The sequence below is a fragment of the Cetorhinus maximus genome, chromosome 3 (genome assembly GCF_964194155.1).
Source record: "Cetorhinus maximus chromosome 3, sCetMax3.hap1.1, whole genome shotgun sequence".
In the NCBI taxonomy this organism is placed as follows: domain Eukaryota; kingdom Metazoa; phylum Chordata; class Chondrichthyes; order Lamniformes; family Cetorhinidae; genus Cetorhinus; species Cetorhinus maximus.
The window spans coordinates 97,573,823-97,593,743 of NC_135881.1; the positions used below are offsets into that span (position 1 = coordinate 97,573,823).

Here is a 19,921-nt window from a genome sequence, read left to right on the forward strand (position 1 = left end):
GTGATTGTCACAAGGCCAGGTGAAATGGCAGGTGGAAGGGGGTGACCGTGAATATGATTTGGGGTGTTTTTATGGTGGGAGAGATTGAAGGAAAATAGAGAGAGAACAATGAGTGGAGATAGAGGTTGTAATCACCAGGCATGAGAAGTTGCTCATCTGGAGGCTGAGGGAGGAAAGCAGTGAAGATATCTTGTTGAGAAATTTGATATAGTAGTTGGGTGGGTGATGGAGAACAAGAATTTTATATCAGAGGTAAGAGGAGTGAAACAAGGCAAGACGCTCAAAGGACGAGGAGATGCCAGAGAGTAGGGTGACAGACCAAGATGTGATGTGTTGATATGTGGCAAACTATTCCACAACGATTTTGACAGGCAAGTTGTTAAAGGTATAGCTAAGTGGGGAAAGGTGACATCGCCACCCTGATAGGTTTTTGTCAAGACCATTGCTTGTCAATGCAGTTATTCATAAACTCTTCGAAGACAAAGGCCTTGTTTACACATGAATGAACATTCTGGAGGGAGATGTGGAAAGGGGGTTGAGAGCTGATCTGCTGGCAGAGCCCAAGAGGTCAGCTGTGGGATGGGTGAGTGGAAAAGGAAGGAGGCAGGAAGAGTTCACCCCTGTAGACTCTCTGGGTAGGAAGGTCAGTGAGAGACTAAGATGGAGCATATGCTGCTCAGAAGGATCCAGCAATGTGTGTGTGTCAATGGCCTCCTTTCAGAGAATGCCAGGGGAGGCCTGTTGTGAAGTCACGGGTCTCATGACTTCATGGAGCCTAGAACAGAATCAAAAGAGTAGGAAGATCGATAAATACCAAAGGCTGTGTTAGAGATTTGCAAGGGTAGAGTGCACGAGGGAAGAATGGACAGAAAGCATGAAGACCAGGCAAAGGGGTAGGGGCCTTGAAGAGGTAATGAGAAGAAAATGGGGAGAAGAAGGTAGAAATAGCAGTGAAAGTATTGAACCCTCAGCTCTGTTTTATCCCAATTTAATTTTGGTGATTAAGTTACTCTTCTAAAAAGCAAAGTAATTTTAGGAAAATTTTCCTTTTGAACTTGGGAGTAAAAAGATCCTTTTGAGCTTCAGTGTAGCAAGGAGATGATAATTCAGTTTTTTTCTATTTTAGAATGCATTCATTATCTGTGTACCTTTAATGGTTTTACTCAATGGCACAATAGACGATGCTGCTAGAGAATGAGAAGCTATATCTACAGCGTGCTTAACAACCTTCATCAGTTCTTACACCAACTATTCTTGATACCTTTTTGATTGGATCTACCAATTTGTAGCAGTTAATGCCAAATGTTGAGCCATTTTGTGCTGAGTACGCCTGCTTGGAATGGCCATATCACTGCTTACATGCTTTTCACCTCAGACCCTTAAAAATTAGGGATTCATGTTATCAGTTTGTACTGAATTTGAACCCAAGCCCCATTGGCAAAAGATAATGTGGTAACCCAGTCTATTATAACCTAGTGCATTGCATTCTTACCTCTGAGTCGGAAATTCATTGTTTCAATCCCATGTAGGACTTGTCCACATAACCTCGACTGTCAATCCAGTTTAGCACATGAGTGAGTGCTGTGTTTTTGACACGTAAAACCAATGTCTCATCTACCTTGTTGGATGTACATAAATAATCCCATGGCATTATTCAAACAAGGGGATGGAAGTCTTTCTGATAATCACGTGAACATTTATTAATCAACCAAAATTACTAAAGGACCTTCCCTGCTGAAGGTGAGGGAAAGTTTTTGCCCGTTTGTTAGTTTGTCTGTAAACAATATATCTCAAAAACTAATGAATGAATTTCAAAAAAACTTAGTGCACAGGTTCTGGCCCAAGGAAGAAGTGATTAGTTTCTGGTGAAGATGTAGATCTGGATTCTGCAATTTTTTTCTAAAGGACCCATTAACATTGGGAGATGGGGGAAAATTGACCTATTTTTTAAAAGAATATTTTATTCAGAACATTGTTTGTTTTAGAATGCTGTTGTGGTGCAATTTGTCATAGCTATCAAAGTATGAGCAGAGTTTTCAGAACAGGTTGTTGGACATGGATTGGCCTGAAGCCTTGTGGTGTAATTTGTCATAGCTATCAAAGTATGAGCAGAGTTTTCAGAACAGGTTGTTGGACATGGATTGGCCTGAAGCCTCTCCAGTGAGATGGAAGCTCTTAATAAAAAGATTTCTTTTTTCAGCTTTGTAGTTGGAATATCAGGCAGGGAAAGACCTCAAGGAAGAACTGTGTAATTGCAATAATAGAGTTAACGCAGCATGCACTCTACTGAATGCCCCCTTTACTTGTATCTGTGCAAAATTTTTTTCAGTTTTCTCACCCCGGTATGCTTGATAGCCAGGTAGCTATCTTATTACAATAATTGGATTTCTTCATAATTGAGCCTGTTTTGCTTCTGTTTGTATTATCGTACAATGTGTGTAATGTTCTAGATCTCCCCTATCATTTTATGTTCAAATTGCTTTATTGCAATTTCTGCCCCATATCTCTGTTGGCCTTAAGCAGGTTAATGTCAATGACATTCTTGCAACTGTGTGTAAAATACGACCATCCTTGTGCTGTTCAATCTCTCTGGTGTTTGACATAATAGACTATTTGCCCCTCCACTGTCATTCATCTCCATAGCACCACCCTTATTTGATTCCACTCCTACCTACTGTAAGAATGCTGCAATTATGAAGTTGTATATTTACGATGAATGTTAATCAAAGAGCAACAGATGTATCTTTAATCCCTTTACTATCATTCGTCAATGAAGGAGCAACTTGAGATTTACCATCCAGGGTCTATTACATGCCGAAAGTTTTCCCAAGTACGCGAGGTCAGCCGATCTAAAGCTAAATGTGATATGAAGTGCTGCTGATGCAAGCTGTTGATGATTGATGCTGCTGGTGCTTTAGGTCAGAGAAAATCCCTGTTAAGAGCATTGATTCCGTGCCTCTGGCAATTATATGGGTTGTTTACTGAATAAGGCTGCTTCTGGTGCTGTTGTAGTCTAAAGGAGGCTCGAATTTTGGTAGCGACACCTAAATTTTTTTTTCCCTGGGATTGCCTAATTCATGGTAGGTTTTGTTGCAACTGCTGGGATATGTTAATTCCACTATGCTGTTTTTTTACTGTGCTAATGCCGTTTGAACTCTCTAGATGGCAGTGTAGTATCAGCAATCAAAATTTGATCACCCTGCAACTTCAAGACTTTGTAACCTGCAATAAAGATTCAATTCCATTTATTTTAAACTGCACAATGCTAAACAAATTGGTTGACCACATTGGCACAAATGCACTGAAAGGACATCAGTGCTTAATAGTTCAGTACTTGCAATATTTTACATTCTCTAATAGTCTGTTCGCTGTTTAAGCAGAGGCTAGATTTGGAAAAATTTGCATATGATTTTCAAAATTAGTTTCATGGCCAGCTTAAAAAGCTGCCCATTTTATTCAGCAGACGTTTTTTTCAGCTGCTGTTCGAGGAGTGTACTTCTGATTCCCATAAACAACATAAGTAACAGTTAATGTTTCAGATCAGTGACTTTTCAACAGTTGAAAGGTCACTAGCCTGCAACGTAACTCTGCTTCTCACCCCACAGATGCTGCCAGACTTGACTATTTCCAACATTTTCTGTTTTTCTTTCAGATTTTGTCTTTATTGTTCATATGGTATTTTGATGATTGAATTTTACCCATTTAACTAACAAGTGAAGAGAGCACTCAGTAGAGCACATACCTCTTGCCATGCTGCTTTAATTCAATGTTATTCAATGTTAATTCAACTTTATTGCAATAAGTTTTACCTTGAGGCTTTTCCCTGGCTGGCTAAGATTTTATCCATACAAAATTGAGAAAAACAGTTTTATTAAGAGCTTCCATCTCACCGAGAAGGCTTCAGGCCAATCTTCATCCAATAACCTGCTCTAAAAACTCTATTCACATTTTGACAGCCGTGACAAATTACATCACAGCACCTGAGATAACGCACAATATTCTAAAGCAATCGACAATATCCTAATTAAAACAACCTATGACATTCTTTTAAAAAAATCAATTTGTCCTATGCCCCAAAGTTAACATATTCTTCAAAAATTTCCAGGATCCGGATCTGTATCTTTGTCAAAAACTAATCAGGTCTTCCTTAGGCCATACCCTATCCCTATGTTGAAATCTGTTCTTTAGTTTTGGAGATATTATTTACAGATAAGCAGACTAACAAATAGGGGCAAAAGCATTTCCACTGCCTACCTTCTGTGGTGAACATAATAAATCTACACAAACAAATCTCTTACTAAAGGGTGTTTTTATTTTCATGCAAAAAGAAAATATACTCAGCATTCACTATTTTGGTCACTACAAGATTGTGATTGATGCTTGAACAACATGGGCTTTTGACACCATGTATTAGTCAATTGGATCACGTTCAGCTGTGCTAATGTTGGAACAAGTTTTGTTGTAGCCTTGTGCAAGATAAATAACTGGATCTTGGATATCAGAGAAAAGACTTCGTGAAATGTGGGAATTTCCAATGATGTGAAGTGGCTGGCTGCTTGCTCATATGCTGGGTCATCATTGTCACAGGCTGTGGCGCATGTTGTAGAAGTCAATGAAATTTTGCTATCTGAATTCAGTCGGGGATTTCTCAATGGGCGTGTCCATTTATATAGGTTTCACTGTAAACAAAACAATCAAGTTGTATTTGTATGTCACCTTCAACATAGTAAAACATCCCAAGGTGCCTCACAGGAGTGTCATCAAAACACAATTTTACACTGAGTCACATTAGGAGATATTAATACAGGTGGCAAAAACTTGATCAAAGAGGTAGTTTTTAAGGAACATTTTAATAGAGAAGGGAGGAAGAAAGATGAAAAGGCTTAGGGAGGGAATTCCAGAGCTTAGGGTCTTGGAAACTGAAGACCTGATTGCCAGTGTTAGAGCATTTAAAATTGGGCATACGCGAGAGGCCATCTAGAATTGGAGGAGCACAGACATCTCAGGCGGCTATGAGGCTGGAGGAAGTTAGAGATAGGGAGGGGAGAGGCTCTGGAGGGATTTGAAAACGAGGATGAGTGTTTTAAAACTGAGGCTAGGAACCAATGTGAGCCAGCAAGCACAGGGGTAAATGGGGCTGATGAGGCAGCAGAGTTTTGGATGAGCTGAAGTTTATGGAGGGTGCAAGTTAGAAGGGTGACCAGGAGCACATGGGGATAGGCGAGTCTGGAGGTAACAAAGCCATGGATGAGGATTTCAGCAATAGCTGAGCAAAGTCACAGTTGGATGTATGGAGGTGGAAGTAGGCAGCCTACCAAGAATAGAAATGGACCTGGGATCAACTGCTGGGCATATCACATCTAACCTTTCTACAATTCAAGTGTCAAATTTTGGGGTCTTTTGACCATTTTCTACAGAGATTTTGAAGAAAAAGTTGTTGCCTTTAAAATGTGTTTTAAAGCACAGTGTATTCATGCAAGTTTTTAACTAATGGTTGTTTCTGCATCGACAGTTTTTTAAAAAAAAAGCCATTTGCTAGGCTGTCTTGGCAATTGAGAAACATCCCAAGTCAATTCTGTTATAAAACCTTTGGTCCCTTTACTTGTTCTGAAATGAAGAGGATAAAATACAGACGGAGCCACATTCAGGCATTTAGTGTTTTGAAACGGGAGGCTACAAGACAGTTAAACTTGCACTTTAACAAGTTCCTGCTGGTTGCCATTTCTTAACCCATACATTTCTAAATGCACGCTAATTTTATCTCGAATTACTTAATGACACATACATTTGGCAAATAGTAGATGAATTTCACTTATTTGACTTCCCTCTCTCCATATTCCTTTGTTCCTTGTTCCCACGCTGATTACAGTTGCAAAGAAGACCTTACAATCTATGCATTGCCTAGCAATGTTAGTCAGAAATAACCATCAGGAATTGCATGAAAGCGGCTAAAAGACAGGAATCTGCCTCAATGTACATTTACTTTACCCTGGTTCCTACAGAGAGCCAATTGCTCATTGCTTCGGATTCCTGCCACAGAGTGACTCAGATCAGTAACATGGTGAAGTATAAGGATTGAGCACTGTGATACAGTAATTGAGGTTGCCGTGTACAGCATCTCTGCACTGCTTTAAGTTCTGATTTGAATTCAGAACTGTAATTGATGGCACCCTGTAAATGCAGCACCTTGTGTGTGTTAAGGCAGTGTTGTCCAGTATGTTAGCCATGAATAGTTTGGAATCTCAATGCGGCTAATCATATTTTGATTTTTTTTAGGTATGTGATCTCAATATTCATAATGTCAAAATGTATGCATACTTTTACTATTTTCCCCAAAATGCTTTAGACAAAACACAGAATTGCTAAGTGTTTTCTGGTTACTGTGTGTGCTTTATTTCCTTGGTTACTGCAATTTGGTTCCCTGTTGCTGGTGTGTAACATGCAGGAGAGGGTGTGGCGTAGTGGTCTTGTCACTGGACTGGTAATATGGAGGCCCGGGCTAATGCTCTGGGGGCAGGAGTTCAGCGGGTGGTGTTTAAATTCAATTAATAAATCTGGAATTAAAAGCTAGTCAATTGTTGTAAAAACCCACTAGGTTCACAAATGCCCTTTAAGGAATAAATCTGCCATCCTCACCTGGTCTGGCCTACATCAAGGGCTTGTGCCATTCGGTGAGCCATCCCAATGTCTAGTCAAGCAAAAGCCTGACATAGTCATACTCAGAGAATCATACCTTACAGGCGATGTCCCAGCCTCTGGCAGACCTACTAGAGGTGTGGCACAGTGGTATATAGTCAGGTAGGAGTTGGCCTGGGAGCCCTCAGCATTGATTCTGAAGTCTCATGGCATCAGGTCAAACATGGACAAGGAAACCTTGTGTTGGCTACAACCTACTGTCCCCCTCAGCTGGTGAATCAGTTGAACACCACTTGAAGGAAACTGGGAGTGGCAAGGGCACAGAATATACTCTGGGCGGTGACTTCAATATTCATCACCAGGAGTGGCTTGGTAGTACCATTACTGACTGAGCAGGCCAAGTCCTAAAGAACATAGCCACTAGACTGGGTCTCCGGCAGGTGGTGAGGGAACCAACAAGAGGGCAAAGCCTACTTGACCTCGTCCCCACCAACCTACCTGTCGCAGATGCACCTGTCCATGACAGTATTGGTAGGAGTGACCACCTGGTGGAGACAAAGTCCCATATTCACATTAAAGATACCTGCCATTGTTTTGTGTGGCACTACCACTGTGATAAATGGGATAGATTTTGAACAGATCTAGCAGCTCAAAACTGGGCATCCATGAGGCCTCGTGGGCCATCAGCAACAGCAGATTTTATACAACCACAATCTGTAACCTTGTGGCCCGACATATCTCTTATTCTACCAATACCATCAAGCTGGGGGATCAACCCTGGTTCAATGAAGAGTGCAGGAGGGCATGCCGGGTGCAGCACCAGGTATACCAAAAAATGAGGTGTCAACCTGATGAAGCTACAGCACAGGACTGCTTGCATGCCAAAACAGCGGAATCAGCATGTGATAGACAGAGCTAAGCGATCCCACAACCAACGGACCAGATCTAAGCTCTTCAGTCCTGCCACATCCAGTCGTGAATGGTGGTGGACAATTAAACAACTAACAGGAGGAGGAGGAGGATTCACACATATCCCCATCCTCAATGTTGCAGGAGTCCAGCACAGCAGTGCAAAAGAGATGGCTGAAGCATTTACAGCCGTCTTCAGCCAGAAGTGCTGAGTGGATGATCCATCTCGGCCTCCTCTGCAGGTCCCCAGCATCACAGTTGCCAGTCTTCAGCCAATTCAATTCACTCCATGTGATATCAAGAAACGGCTGAAGACACTGGATAGAGCAAAGGTTATGGGGCCGGACAACATTCCGGCAATTGTACTGAAAACTTGTGCTCCAGAACTAGCCGTGCTCCTAGCTAAGCTGTTCAAGTACAGCTGTAAAACTAGCATCTACCCAGCAATGTGAAAAATTGCCCAGGTATGTCCTGTTCACAAAAAACAGGACAAATCCAACCCAGCTAATTACTTGCCCCATCAGTCTACTCTCAATCATCAGCAAAGTGATGGAAAGTGTCAATGACGATACTATAAAGCGGCACTTAGCAATAACCTGTTCACTGACACTCAGTTTGGGTTCTGCCAGGGCCACTCAGCTCCTGACCTCATTCCAGCCTTGGTCCAAACATGGACAAAAGTGCTAAACTGCAGAGGTGAAGTGCAAGTGACTGCCCTTGACATCAAGGCAGCAAGTGACCGAGTGTGACGTCAAGGAGTCCTAGCAAAACTCAAGTCAAGAGGAAAACTCTCCACTGATTGGAGTCATGCCTAGCAGAAGGGAAGATGGTTGTGAATGTTGGAGGTCAATCATCTTAATCCCAGGACATCACTGCAGGAGTGTCCTCTGCCCAACCATCTCCAGCTGCTTCTTCAATTACCTTCCCTCCACCATAAGGTCAGAAGTTGGGATGTTCGCTGCTGATTGCACGATGTTCACCATTTGCGACTCCTCAGATACTGAAGCAGTCCATGTTCATTTAGAGCAAGACCTGGACAATGTTCAGGTTTGGGCTGATAAATGGCAAGTAACGTTCAAGCCAGGCAATGACCATCTCCAACAAAAAGGTATCTAACCTTTGACATTCAATGGCATTGTTGAATCCCTCACCATCAACATCCTGGGCTGAGGGTTGTTACCATTGACTAGAAACTGGACTGGACCAGCCGTATAAATGCATTGGCTACAAGAGCAGGTCAGGGGCTGGGAGTCCTGTAGAGAGTAACTCACCTCCTGACTCCCCAAAGCCTGTCCACCATCTATAAGGCACAAGTTAGGAGTGTGATAAAATACTCTCTACTTGCCTGGATGAGTGCAGCTCCAACAACACAAGAAGCTCAACACCATCCAGGACAAAGCCCGCTTGATTGGCACCCCATCCACCATCTTCAACATTCACTCCCTCCACCACCGATGCACAGTGGCAGCAGAATGTACCATCTACAAGACCATCTACAAGATGCACTGCAAAAACTCACCAAGACTCCTTCAACAGCACCTTCCAAACCTGTGACCTCTACCACCTAGAAGGACAAGGGCAGCAGATGAATAGGAACAATTCTCCCCTGCAAGTTCCCCTCCAAGCCACACAGCATTCTGTCTTGGAACTGTATTACTATTCCTTCACGGTTGCTGGGTCAAAATCCTGGAACTCCCTCCCTAACAGCACTTTGGGTGTTCCTACAGCACATGGATTACAGCTGTTCAAGTAAGCAACATCACCTTCTCAAGGGCAAATTAGACATTCAGCTCTAAGGAAGTACCAGGAATATTGAATGGAGACAAGAGCTGTCATCACGGTCATCTCAATCAACTCAAAGCACCGATCCAGACCTGCAGGGGAAAAAGAAAGGAGCCAATAATGAACAGTTCCAGCAGGTGTCTCATGACAAAGGTCAAGGAGCATCCAACCATGACCGGGATGGAGATTTAAGGGCAAGTCTAGCATATCCAGTTGTGTGAGTGAACATTGTCACAAATCACAGTGATGAAGTAGAAGAATCAACCTTGCTAAGAATTGCTATAGCTAATTCATGCAAGAATACAAAATTTTGGGGGAAAAAAAAGACTGAAGTTTCACACCAAATGGTAGTACCTGTATATGTTCACTTCAATATACATGTGAAGCACATTTCCCTGTATTATGTGCAAGTCGCTTTGACTAAAATAAGTGGATGTGACTAAATCAGTTGCTGGTGTTGGTGCATTTGTGGTTCATCAATGATTTCTACAATATCAACATTACAAAGTCATGCAGATTGAACCTGGGAGGTTTCCAGTCGTTACTCTTCACTGATTTCAGCTGACAGCTAGGGGTTCTGCAATTTGTGGTGGGGGGTGGTGGTTTGTTCTGGTGAAGGGAACTTTAGAAATCTAAAGAAAAAAATTGAGGCAACAGAGCAGTGTAGCAATTAGGGCAAAGGTAAACACAGTGGGTCAGCAAGGTACAGGGAGGTTAATGGTAATACTGCATCAGGAAGTAAGGTCCATGCAAGTAATAGTAATAAATAAAATTAAAGGCTCTTTTATCTGCATGAAGAATTCACAGTAAGATAGTTGAGCTAGTAGCACAAATAGAAACAAATGGTTTAGATCTAATTGCCATTATAGAGACATGATTGTAAGGTTGCTAATGTAGGGAAATAAATATTCCAGGGTACACCACATTTCGAAAATACAGAATGGAAAAGGAAGAGGAGCAGCTCTGATGGAAAAGGATGACTTGAGGACAGTAGTGTGAGGGGATGTTGGCTCAGAAGGTTAGTAAGTAGAATCAGTATGCATGGAGATTAGGAAGAACAAAGGTCAGAAAGCACTGGTGGGGGCAGTTTATAGGCCCTCTGACTGTAGTTATTCCATTGGACAGAGTATTAAGCAGGAAATAATTAGAGCTTGCTACAAAGGCAATGTAATAACTATAATCTTCATATAGATTTTAATCTTCATGTAGACAGGACCAATCAAGTTGGCAAAGGTGGTCTGAAAGATGAGTTTGTAGAATGCTTTCGTGGCAGTTTCCTGAAACAGTATATTGTGGAATCAACCAGGGTTGATACTATTTTAGATCGATTATTGTGCAATGAAGCAGGGTTAAATATAATCTGCTAGTAAAAGATCTATTGGGAAATAGTGATCACAATGCAGTTGAATTCCATATTAAGTTTGAAAGTAACATACTCCAGCCCGAAGAATCTTAAACTTAAACTATAACTTAGTAATGAGAGGAGAACTATCTACGGTTGATTGAGTAAATAGACTCGATGATATGGTGATAAGTAAACAGTGGGAAACATTTAAAGAAACAATTCAAAATGTTCAACAAAAAGAAAAAAACTCAGCAAGAAAGCTCCTTCCCTGGCTTGAGAGAGTAGCTAAGGATTGTTTTAATTAAAAGAAGAGGCTTATTATGTTGCAAAGGATGGGAGTAATCCTGAGGATTGGATGTGCTTAGAAACCAGAAAAATACCACCAAAAAAAGGAAAATGTAGAATATGTTTTATAGTAAAAAATAGAATATATTTAATAGTGAACTAGCCAGCAGTATCAAAACAGATTGCAAGAGCTTTTACAAGTACATAAAAAGGAGAGTAGCTAAAGTAAACATTAGTCCTTTCGCAGCAGAGACGGGAGAAATTATCACGGGGGATGAGGGAATAACCGAGACATTGAACAAATGTTTTGTGCCTGGCTCCACAGTAGAGGACATATTTTACATCCAGAAATAGAGGATAACCAAGGGGCTAAGAAGAGTGAGGAACTTAAGGTAACTGAAGTACTGGAGAAACTTAAAGGATTGAAATCTGACAAATCTCCAGCACCCGACGGCATACATCCTAGGGTTCTAAAAGAGATAGCTGCAGGGATAGTGGATGCACTGGTTATGATCCCCAAAATTCCCTAGATTCTAGAATGGTCTCTGGTTTGGAAATTAACAAATGTAACATCGTTATTCAAGAAAGGAAGGAGAGAGAAAAAAAAAGGAAACTACAGATCAGTTATCCTGACCTCAGTCGTCGGGAAAATGCTGAAATCTACCATTAAGAAAGTCCTGAAAATCAAAGTTTGATCAGAGTCAGTGTGGTTTTACGAGTGGGAACTCATGTTTGACAAATTTGAGAGAGTTTTTTGAGATTGTAGCTCGTAGGGTAGCTAAAGGTAGTATACCTGGATTTCCAAAAGACATTCGATAGGTGCCACACTGCAGGTTAATATGCAAGATAATTCATTCAGTTGAGGATAAAATACTAGCATGGAAAGCAGTTTGGTTAATCGACAAGAGAGAATAGGGGTAAATGAGGCATTTTTAAGTCGGCAGGCTGTGACTAGTGGAGTGTTGCAAGGATCAATGCTGAGGCTTCAGCTATTTACGATTTATATCAATGACTTGGATGAAGAGACAGAGAGTAATGTATTTAAGTTTGCCTAAAATACAAAGCTAAGTGTGAATGCAAGGTGTGAGGAGAATAAAAAGAGACTGTAAAGAGATGGTCTCCATATTTTTTTTTATTCATTCATGGGACGTGGGCTTCGCTGGCTGGGCCAGCATTTATTGTCCATCCCGAGTTGCCCTTGAGAAGGTGGTGGTGAGCTGCCTTCTTCAACCACTGCAGTCCATGTGGTATAGGTACACCCACAGTGCTGTTAGGGAGTTCCAGGATGTTGACCGTGAAGGAATGGTGATATATTTCCAAGTCAGGTTGGTGAGTGACTTGGAGGGGAACTTCCAGGTGGTGGTGTTCCCATCTATCTGCTGCACTTGTCCTTCTAGATGGTAGTGGTCGTGGGTTGTGTCGAAGGAGCCTTGGTGACTTCCTGCAATGCATCTTGTAGATGGTACACACTGCTGCTACTGTGCATCGATGGTGGAGGGAGTGATTGTTTGTGGATGTGGTGCCAATCAAGCGGGCTGCTTTATACTAGACAGTGTCAAGCTCCCCAAGCAAGAGGGGTGTATTCCATCACATGCCTGACTTGTGCCTTGCAGATGGTGGACAGGCTGTGGGCAGTCAGGAGGTGGGTTACTTGTTGCATAATTCCTAGCCTCTGACCTGCTCTTGTAGCAACAGTATTTATATGGCTAGTCTAGTTCAGTTTCTGGTCAATGGTAACCCCCCAGGATGTTGATAGTGGGGGATTCAGTGATGGTAATGCCATTTAACATCAAGGAGCGATGATTGGATTCTCTCTTGTTGGAGACAGTCATTGCCTGACACTTGTGTGGTGTGAATGTCACTTGCCACTTGTCAGCCCAAGCCTGGATATTGTCCAGATCTTGCTGCATTTGGACATGGACTGCTTCAGTATCTGAGGAGCCGCGAATGGTGCTGAACATTGCACAATCATCAGCAGACATTCCCACTTCTGACCTTATGATGGAAAGAAGCTGAAGATGGTTGGACTGAGGACACTACCCTGAGGAACTCCTGTGGTGATGTCCTGGAGCTGAGATGACTGACCTCCAACCACAACCATCTTTGTGCTAGGTATGACTCCAGCCAGTGGAAAGTTTTCCCCCTGATTTCCATTGACTCCAGTTTTGCTAGGGCTCCTTGATACCACACTCCATCGAATGCAGGCTTGATGTTAAGGGCAGACACTCTCACCTCCCCTCAGGAGTTCAGCTCTTTTGTCCATGTTTGAACCACGGCTGTAATGAGAATCAGGAACTGAATGGCCCAGGCAGAATCTAAACTTGGTGTTTGTGAGTAGGTTATAGCGAAGCAAATGCTGCTTGATAGCACTGTTGATGACCCCTTCCATTACTTTACTGATGATGGAGAGTAGGCTGAGGGGGTGGTAATTGCCCGGGTTGGATTTATCCTGCTTCTTGTGTACAGGACATAGCTGGGCAATTTTCCACATAGCTGGATAGATGCCAGTGTTGTAGCTGTACCGGAACAGCTTGGCTAGGGGCGTGGCAAGTTCTGGAGCACGTCTTCAGTATTATTGCCAGAATATTGTCAGGGCCCATAGCCTTTGCAGTATCCAATGACTTCAGTCGTTTCTTGATATCCCGTGGAGTGAATCGAATTGGCTGAAGACTGGCATGTGAGATTCTGGGGACCTCTGGAAGGGCTGAGATCCACTCGGCACTTCTGGCTGAAGATTGTAGCAAATGCTTCAGCCTTATCTTTTGCACTGATGTGCTGGGCTCCTCCATCATTGAAGATGGGGACATTTGTGGAGCCTTTTCCTCCAGTGAGTTGTTTAATTGTCCCCCACCATTCATGACTGGATGTTGCAGGACTGCAGAGCTTAGATCTGATCCGTTGATTGTGGGATTGCTTAGCTCTGTCTATCACTTGCTGCTGATGTTGTTTGGCACGCAAGTAGTCCTGTGTTGTAGCTTCACCAGGTTGACAGCTCATTTTTAGGTATGCCTGATGCTGTTCCTGGCATGCCCTCCTGCACTCTCCATTGAACCAGGGTTGATCCCCTGGCTTGATGGCAATGGTAGAGTGGGGGATATGCCGGGCCATTAAGTTACAGATTATTTTTGTGTACAATTCTGCTGCTGATGGCCCACAGTGCCTCATGGATGCCCAGTCTTGAGTTGCTAGATCTGTTCGAAACCTATCCCATTTGGCACGATGGTAGTGCCACACAACACGATGGAGGGTATCCTCAATGTGAAGGTGGGACTTTGTATCCACAATGACTGCGGTGGTCACTCCTACCGATACTCTCATGGATGGATGCATCTGCGGCAGGCAGGTTGGTGAGGATGAGGTCAAGTATGTTTTTTCCCTCTTGCTGGTTCCCTTATCACCTGCTGCAGACCCAGTCTAGCAGCTGTGTCATTTATGACTCGGCCAGCTTGGTCAGTGGTGGTGCAACCGAGCCACTCTTGGTGATGGACATAGAAGTCCTCCACCCAGAGTACATTCTGTGCCCTTGCTACCCTCAATGCTTCCTCCAAGTGGAGTTCAACATGGAGGAGTACTGATTCATCAGCTGAGGGAGGGCGATACATGATAATCAACAGGAGGTTTCCTTGCCCATGTTTGACCAGATGCCATGAGACTTCGTGGGGAATCGATGTTGAGGACTCCCAGGGCAACTCTCTCCTGACTGTATGCCACTTCTGCTGGGCCTGTCCTGCTGGTGGGACCCAGGGATGGTGATGGTGATAGTGGTGTCTGGAACATTCTCTTTAAGGTATGATTCCGTGAGGATGACTATGTCAGGCTGTTGCTTGACTTAGTCTGTGAGACAGCTTTCCCAATTTTGGCACTAGCCCCCAGATGTTATTAAGAAGGGCTTTGCAGGGCTGACAGGGCTGAGATTGCCATTGTCATTTCTGGTGCCTCGGTCGATGCCAGCTGGTCTATCTGGTTTCATTCCTTTTTTGTGACTTTGCAGCGCTTTGATACAACTGAATGGCTTGCTAGACCGTTTAAGAGGTCATTTTAAGAGTTAGCCACATTGCTTTGGGTCTGGAGTCACGTGTAGGCTAGACCAGGTAAGGGCAACAGATTTACTTCCCTAAAGGACTTTCGTGAACCATTTGGGTCTTTACAACAATCGACAACATCAGACTTGTAATTCCAGATTTTTGTTGAACCTGGGTCCCCAGAGCATTTCTCTCCACAGATGCTGTTAGACCTGAGTTTTTCCAGCATTTTCTGTTTTTGTTCCCCAGAGCATTACCCTGGGTCTCTGGATTACTAGGGAAGGATATCCTTGTATTGGAGACAATGCAGCAAAGGTTCACTAGATTGGTACCTGGGATGAGAGGGTTGTCCTCTGATGAGAGGTTGTGTAAAATGGGCCTGTATTCTCTGGAATTTAGAAGAATGAGAGGTGATTTCATTGAAACATAGAAGATTCTGAAGGGATATGACAGGGTAGACACTGAGAAGTTGGACTGGGGAATCTAAAACATGGGATACAGTCTCAGGATAAGGAATCAATCATTTAGGGCTTAGATGAGGAGAAATTTCTTCTCTTAGAGTTGTGAATCTTTGGCATTTTCTACCCCAGAGGCTTGTAGATTTTCCATTGTTGCGTATATTTCAGTCTGAGATGGTCAGATTTTTGGTGTCTCAGAATCGAGAAGTATGTGGGAAAGTGGACTTGAAGCTGATGACCAGTCATGATCGTGTTGAAGGAGCAGGTTCGAGGAGCTGTACGGTCTACTCCTGCTATATCTTGTTCTGATTTTAAAAAAGATCAGCTAGCTTTGCAACTGGAGTTGTGGTCCACTAGTGATGACTGTATAGTGAACCTGTGTACAGATGTTGGATGAATGCAGGCTGTTTTATCCAATTTGTTTTAATCAAATTACTTTGAATTACTATTGATGTTTTTAAAATGTATTTAAAAGGATTGCACTTTACTTGCTAAATTGACATTGAAGCATGAACTCATTCTTTTTGTTCTGTGAAACAATTATAAGCCTAAATTAATTGACTGCTGTCATTAACTCGTATGCCAAATATTTGATTCTTAGCACGCTTGAACAGTAGTAGTTTTTAGGCTTAATATTTTATTGCAGAACAAGAAACATGTTTAAGAAGCTTTGAATTTAATCAAGTAGAAGAAATGTAGCTGCAAGAAGGGTATTCATGACTTGTTACTTAGACTACTATCAGCATGATGGTAACATTCTTATCATAGTTGAATAGGTGCTCTTGATCTGTATCTACTATTCATATGCTGATATTCTGTATTACTGAAAAAAAAGACATGCTGTTGAAGCTTTTCATCTTGCAGTCATCAGGGCAGATGCAGGAATGCCAAATTTCAAAGGGAATAACATTTATTCTGCATGAGAAAAGGGGTTCTGATTGGTTGGCAAATCAGTTCTGTTAAGAAACCTATACTTACTTTTGAAGGTCAGGAACTCTGGTTCTCGACGAACCTTGGGTCCCCCGCGCACGCGCCGGCCGGGAACTGGCTGCATGTGTGTAGTTTAGGTAGTTTTACATTCTTCAGGCTAAGGACTGGCCCTGTGTGCCTGCACAGACGGAAAAGAGAAAACAGTGCAAAGAGGCAGGTCAGATGACCTGATATGGAGTGCCATTGTAGTGTATCCCCCCAGGGAGCAGGACATGGGAGGGAGACAGGGAGAGGTCCCAAAAGGTAGTAAGGGATGAAGACAGGCTCCAGGAATAGGTCCCGTTAAGTCAAGTTAGAAGAAAGGAGAAGGGAAATAGGCTCCAAATTAATGAAAGAGCTACAGGGAAAAGACTTTAAATGAAATGGGCACAGGAGAAGCCCTGAAGATCTGAGAAGGTAGCTGAAATTGGTGACTCCGTGCTGCGGGCCGTTGGGGCAAAGATACCCTTTTGGAGCAGCAGTGTTCTGCTTGGCACGGCTGAAAATCTGAAATTGTGCGTGGAAGGTGAAGCTTGAATGTACTTGGAAATACAGGGTAAAGGAATTTTGGAAGGTGAGATTGAAACCCTGCGAGGTGGGCCATTGTTGGAGATGTCTGAGTGGGAGCTATTTTGAAGAGAATCCCAAGGCAAGATCTTGAGATGTGGAGATCGGAAACCCTTGTGAGAAAGATGAAGTTTCAGTGAGATTGGTTGGCTCTCAATGTGATAAACGTCTGTGTGGGTTGTTGGGAAATTCATGGAATCTGTTGTGGTTGCATCTGTCATCAATTATGTCATGTGGTGTGTCTGATCACAGTTCGCCTGTTAACTAACGTTTGTCTCATACTTACCCTGAATGTTAAGAGTATAAGATTGATATTGTAAATTGTTTTATCTTTCTGAACTTGAATAGTAAATTTATTTTTGTTCGAAACCTGTGGAATCTTGTGGTTTATTCATTTAGTAAGCGCCTGAAATCTCAAACTTCATCTACTTTAAACAAAATATTATTGGTCCCTAACTGGATCCTACCCCCAAAACCCAGGGTCTGGCCAAGGATCATAACAGTTCTGATTGGTGGAGACATTGCCAAGGTGAAAGCACCAGGGAGCTATTGTTCGTTCATGCTTTTGTTTATCCTAAAAAGGTGTAATGTTTGCCTGCAGTACATAGGCCATATGTCCCAATGACTGACAAATCATATGAAACGGCACTTCCCTTCAGTTCTTCGCAACAGGCAGAATATTGACCTACTCAACCAATCTGCTCTTGCAAATCTCAGAACATAATGTCTAACGTTAGATGGAATTCTGAAAGTAGGCAGTATTTGCTGAACAATCCCGAGTGTGCTAAGAATTACACTAACAATCAATTTAAGATTCAGTCAGGCTTGCATTATAGCTTACTTAGGCTTGTCAGAAACTACATATATTCATTTGCAGGGACCTGTCCTCTCCAGGCAAAAGGAATGCGTGCAGATATTGAACCTTTTTTTGAATAAACAAAAGCATGGCTGACAATTGCTTCATGGTTCATTTGCCATGGCAACGACTCGACCAGAGCTGACTTGCTACCAATCAGGACACCTGTTGTTCTCATTGAAATTTGGCATTCTTCCGTCTGTCCCGATGAGTGCAAGACGAAAAGCTTCAATAGCATGTCTCTTTTTTTCAGCGATATTCAAGTCTGCACTACCAAGTAACTATTTATGCTGGTATTCGTTCCGTAGCTATGAGCTATACCCACTGTTTATATTCTACAAAAGCTGATTAAAATGGCATTGAAGTCATCCCTATCAAAGCTAACTCGTGAAAGCATTCCTAAAAAAACTGAAGCCCTATAACAGTGAAATTCAATTTTTTGTTTAAACTAGAATAATTTAATGAATTTAACTGATCTGTACATTTACAAGCAGCAGAATTTAGTTTTGTTCCTTGGCTATAAAGAGATAATTCAGACAGTGTCTTGGTGATATCGTTGTATCTCCTTGCACAATGTGTTTTTACTTTTTTTTAATTTAGGAGGAATTAAGAGAATTAAGAGAAATTCCCAGTGACCCTCAAGCGGAGCAAGAAATAATTAACAGCATTGAAGAAATTTATTTCAGCAATGATTCATTTGATGCTGTGAACTATGAGCTGGAGGTAACAACACCATGTTTTTTTTTCTTATTTTTCAAATGCACTTCAGTTGAAGATGTACAAGTAGCTTTTTGGTTGCCCAAGGATGATATAAAGTGTGCAATTATAACCAAACCCATCTGTTAGGAAATTGATGGAATTGAGTGCAATGCTGGTTTTACACAACCTTGTTATTTCCTTCCATTTAGAAGTAAAGATAGGTCAAAATTATCCCCAAAGATTTGAGGGAACAAGGTACTGAGTTTCACTTTCAGATTTACTTAATTTGTCTGAGATTGGATGCCACCGTGCTATAAAGTGTGCACTAATTGAAATTAAGGTTTAACACATGTATCATCTTGGGAAGACTAGATTGAGAGATTAAATGGTTGCAGTCAATGCAAAATCTCATTAGATTTAACCATATATTTGTTACTTGAGCTGGGTAAGAATGTTATAAGGGTTGAAGAGAAAGCTTCACTGTAAAGATTCTGAATCTATGATTCCGTGTACTGATATTTCAAGTATTTTTTAAGTCTTCCAGACAAGCAGAACAAAAGCACAAAATGCCTGCAAATGCTGCACTAAATCCCCTCAAAATTAGTTGTGCTGAGAATTAGTTTCTTGAAAATAATCTACAGCACCATAAGATTGCTATAGCAAGTATGTATTGATGATTTTCAAGTACATAATTAACAAATGGTCGCTGCTTTAGGAAAATAAATATGTTTACTTTGAGCTATTGATTTGCTAATTTCCTGTTTGCCCACAGAAACTCCCTTCTATTCTCAATCTACAAGATCTGGAAGAATACCGAGATAAACTGAAACAACAGCAAGCTGCTGTAAGTATCTCATTATTAATTATTGGTAGAAAACTAAGGTGAGTAGTCAAAGCACATGTTGTAGGCATTACCTTGGTCTATGGTACACTTTCTCTCTGACGATATATTCCACCAAAATGGAAGTCTGGAAGTGATGCAATGACAGTTTGAAAAATATTCCTATTTGGCTACCGGTAACCCTATTGAGTAAGTGTCTCCATCTGGCATTGTATATTATTGGCATGGCTAATTTGCCTGTGGCAAATATGATTAGAGAGTCAGAATGGTCTTTATTACTTGTTGACTAAAGTTTTTTTGTATACAAGAATTTAATGCTGAACGTTTGGAAGACAATAATGAAACTGCAGTTTGACAATAACTTTGTTATAAGCAGTAAGATAAATTTTAAGTACTTTACTTCAATAATTTAGGAATTTTGTATATGAACAAAAGTTGTATACTTACCAATGGAAACTTAGTGTTTTCTTTCAAATTATAAAGTTGTGTTCTGCAGAATACTGTACCAAAGAAACTTTGAGAACTGCTGCTCCGGACTAATATATCACTCAT

General features: G+C 41.8%; 1 protein-coding gene across 2 annotated transcripts in view; it reads left to right on the forward strand.

Annotated features, from left to right (window-relative positions):
• Positions 1–19,921, forward strand: part of vps50 (VPS50 EARP/GARPII complex subunit) — a 212,965-nt gene that overhangs the window by 23,582 nt on the left and 169,462 nt on the right. For both annotated transcript variants that reach the window (XM_078538745.1, XM_078538746.1), the window contains exons 3-4: positions 18,430–18,552; positions 19,301–19,372. In XM_078538745.1, coding sequence (XP_078394871.1) covers positions 18,430–18,552; positions 19,301–19,372 — 195 coding nt within the window. The remainder of the gene's footprint in view (positions 1–18,429; positions 18,553–19,300; positions 19,373–19,921) is intronic.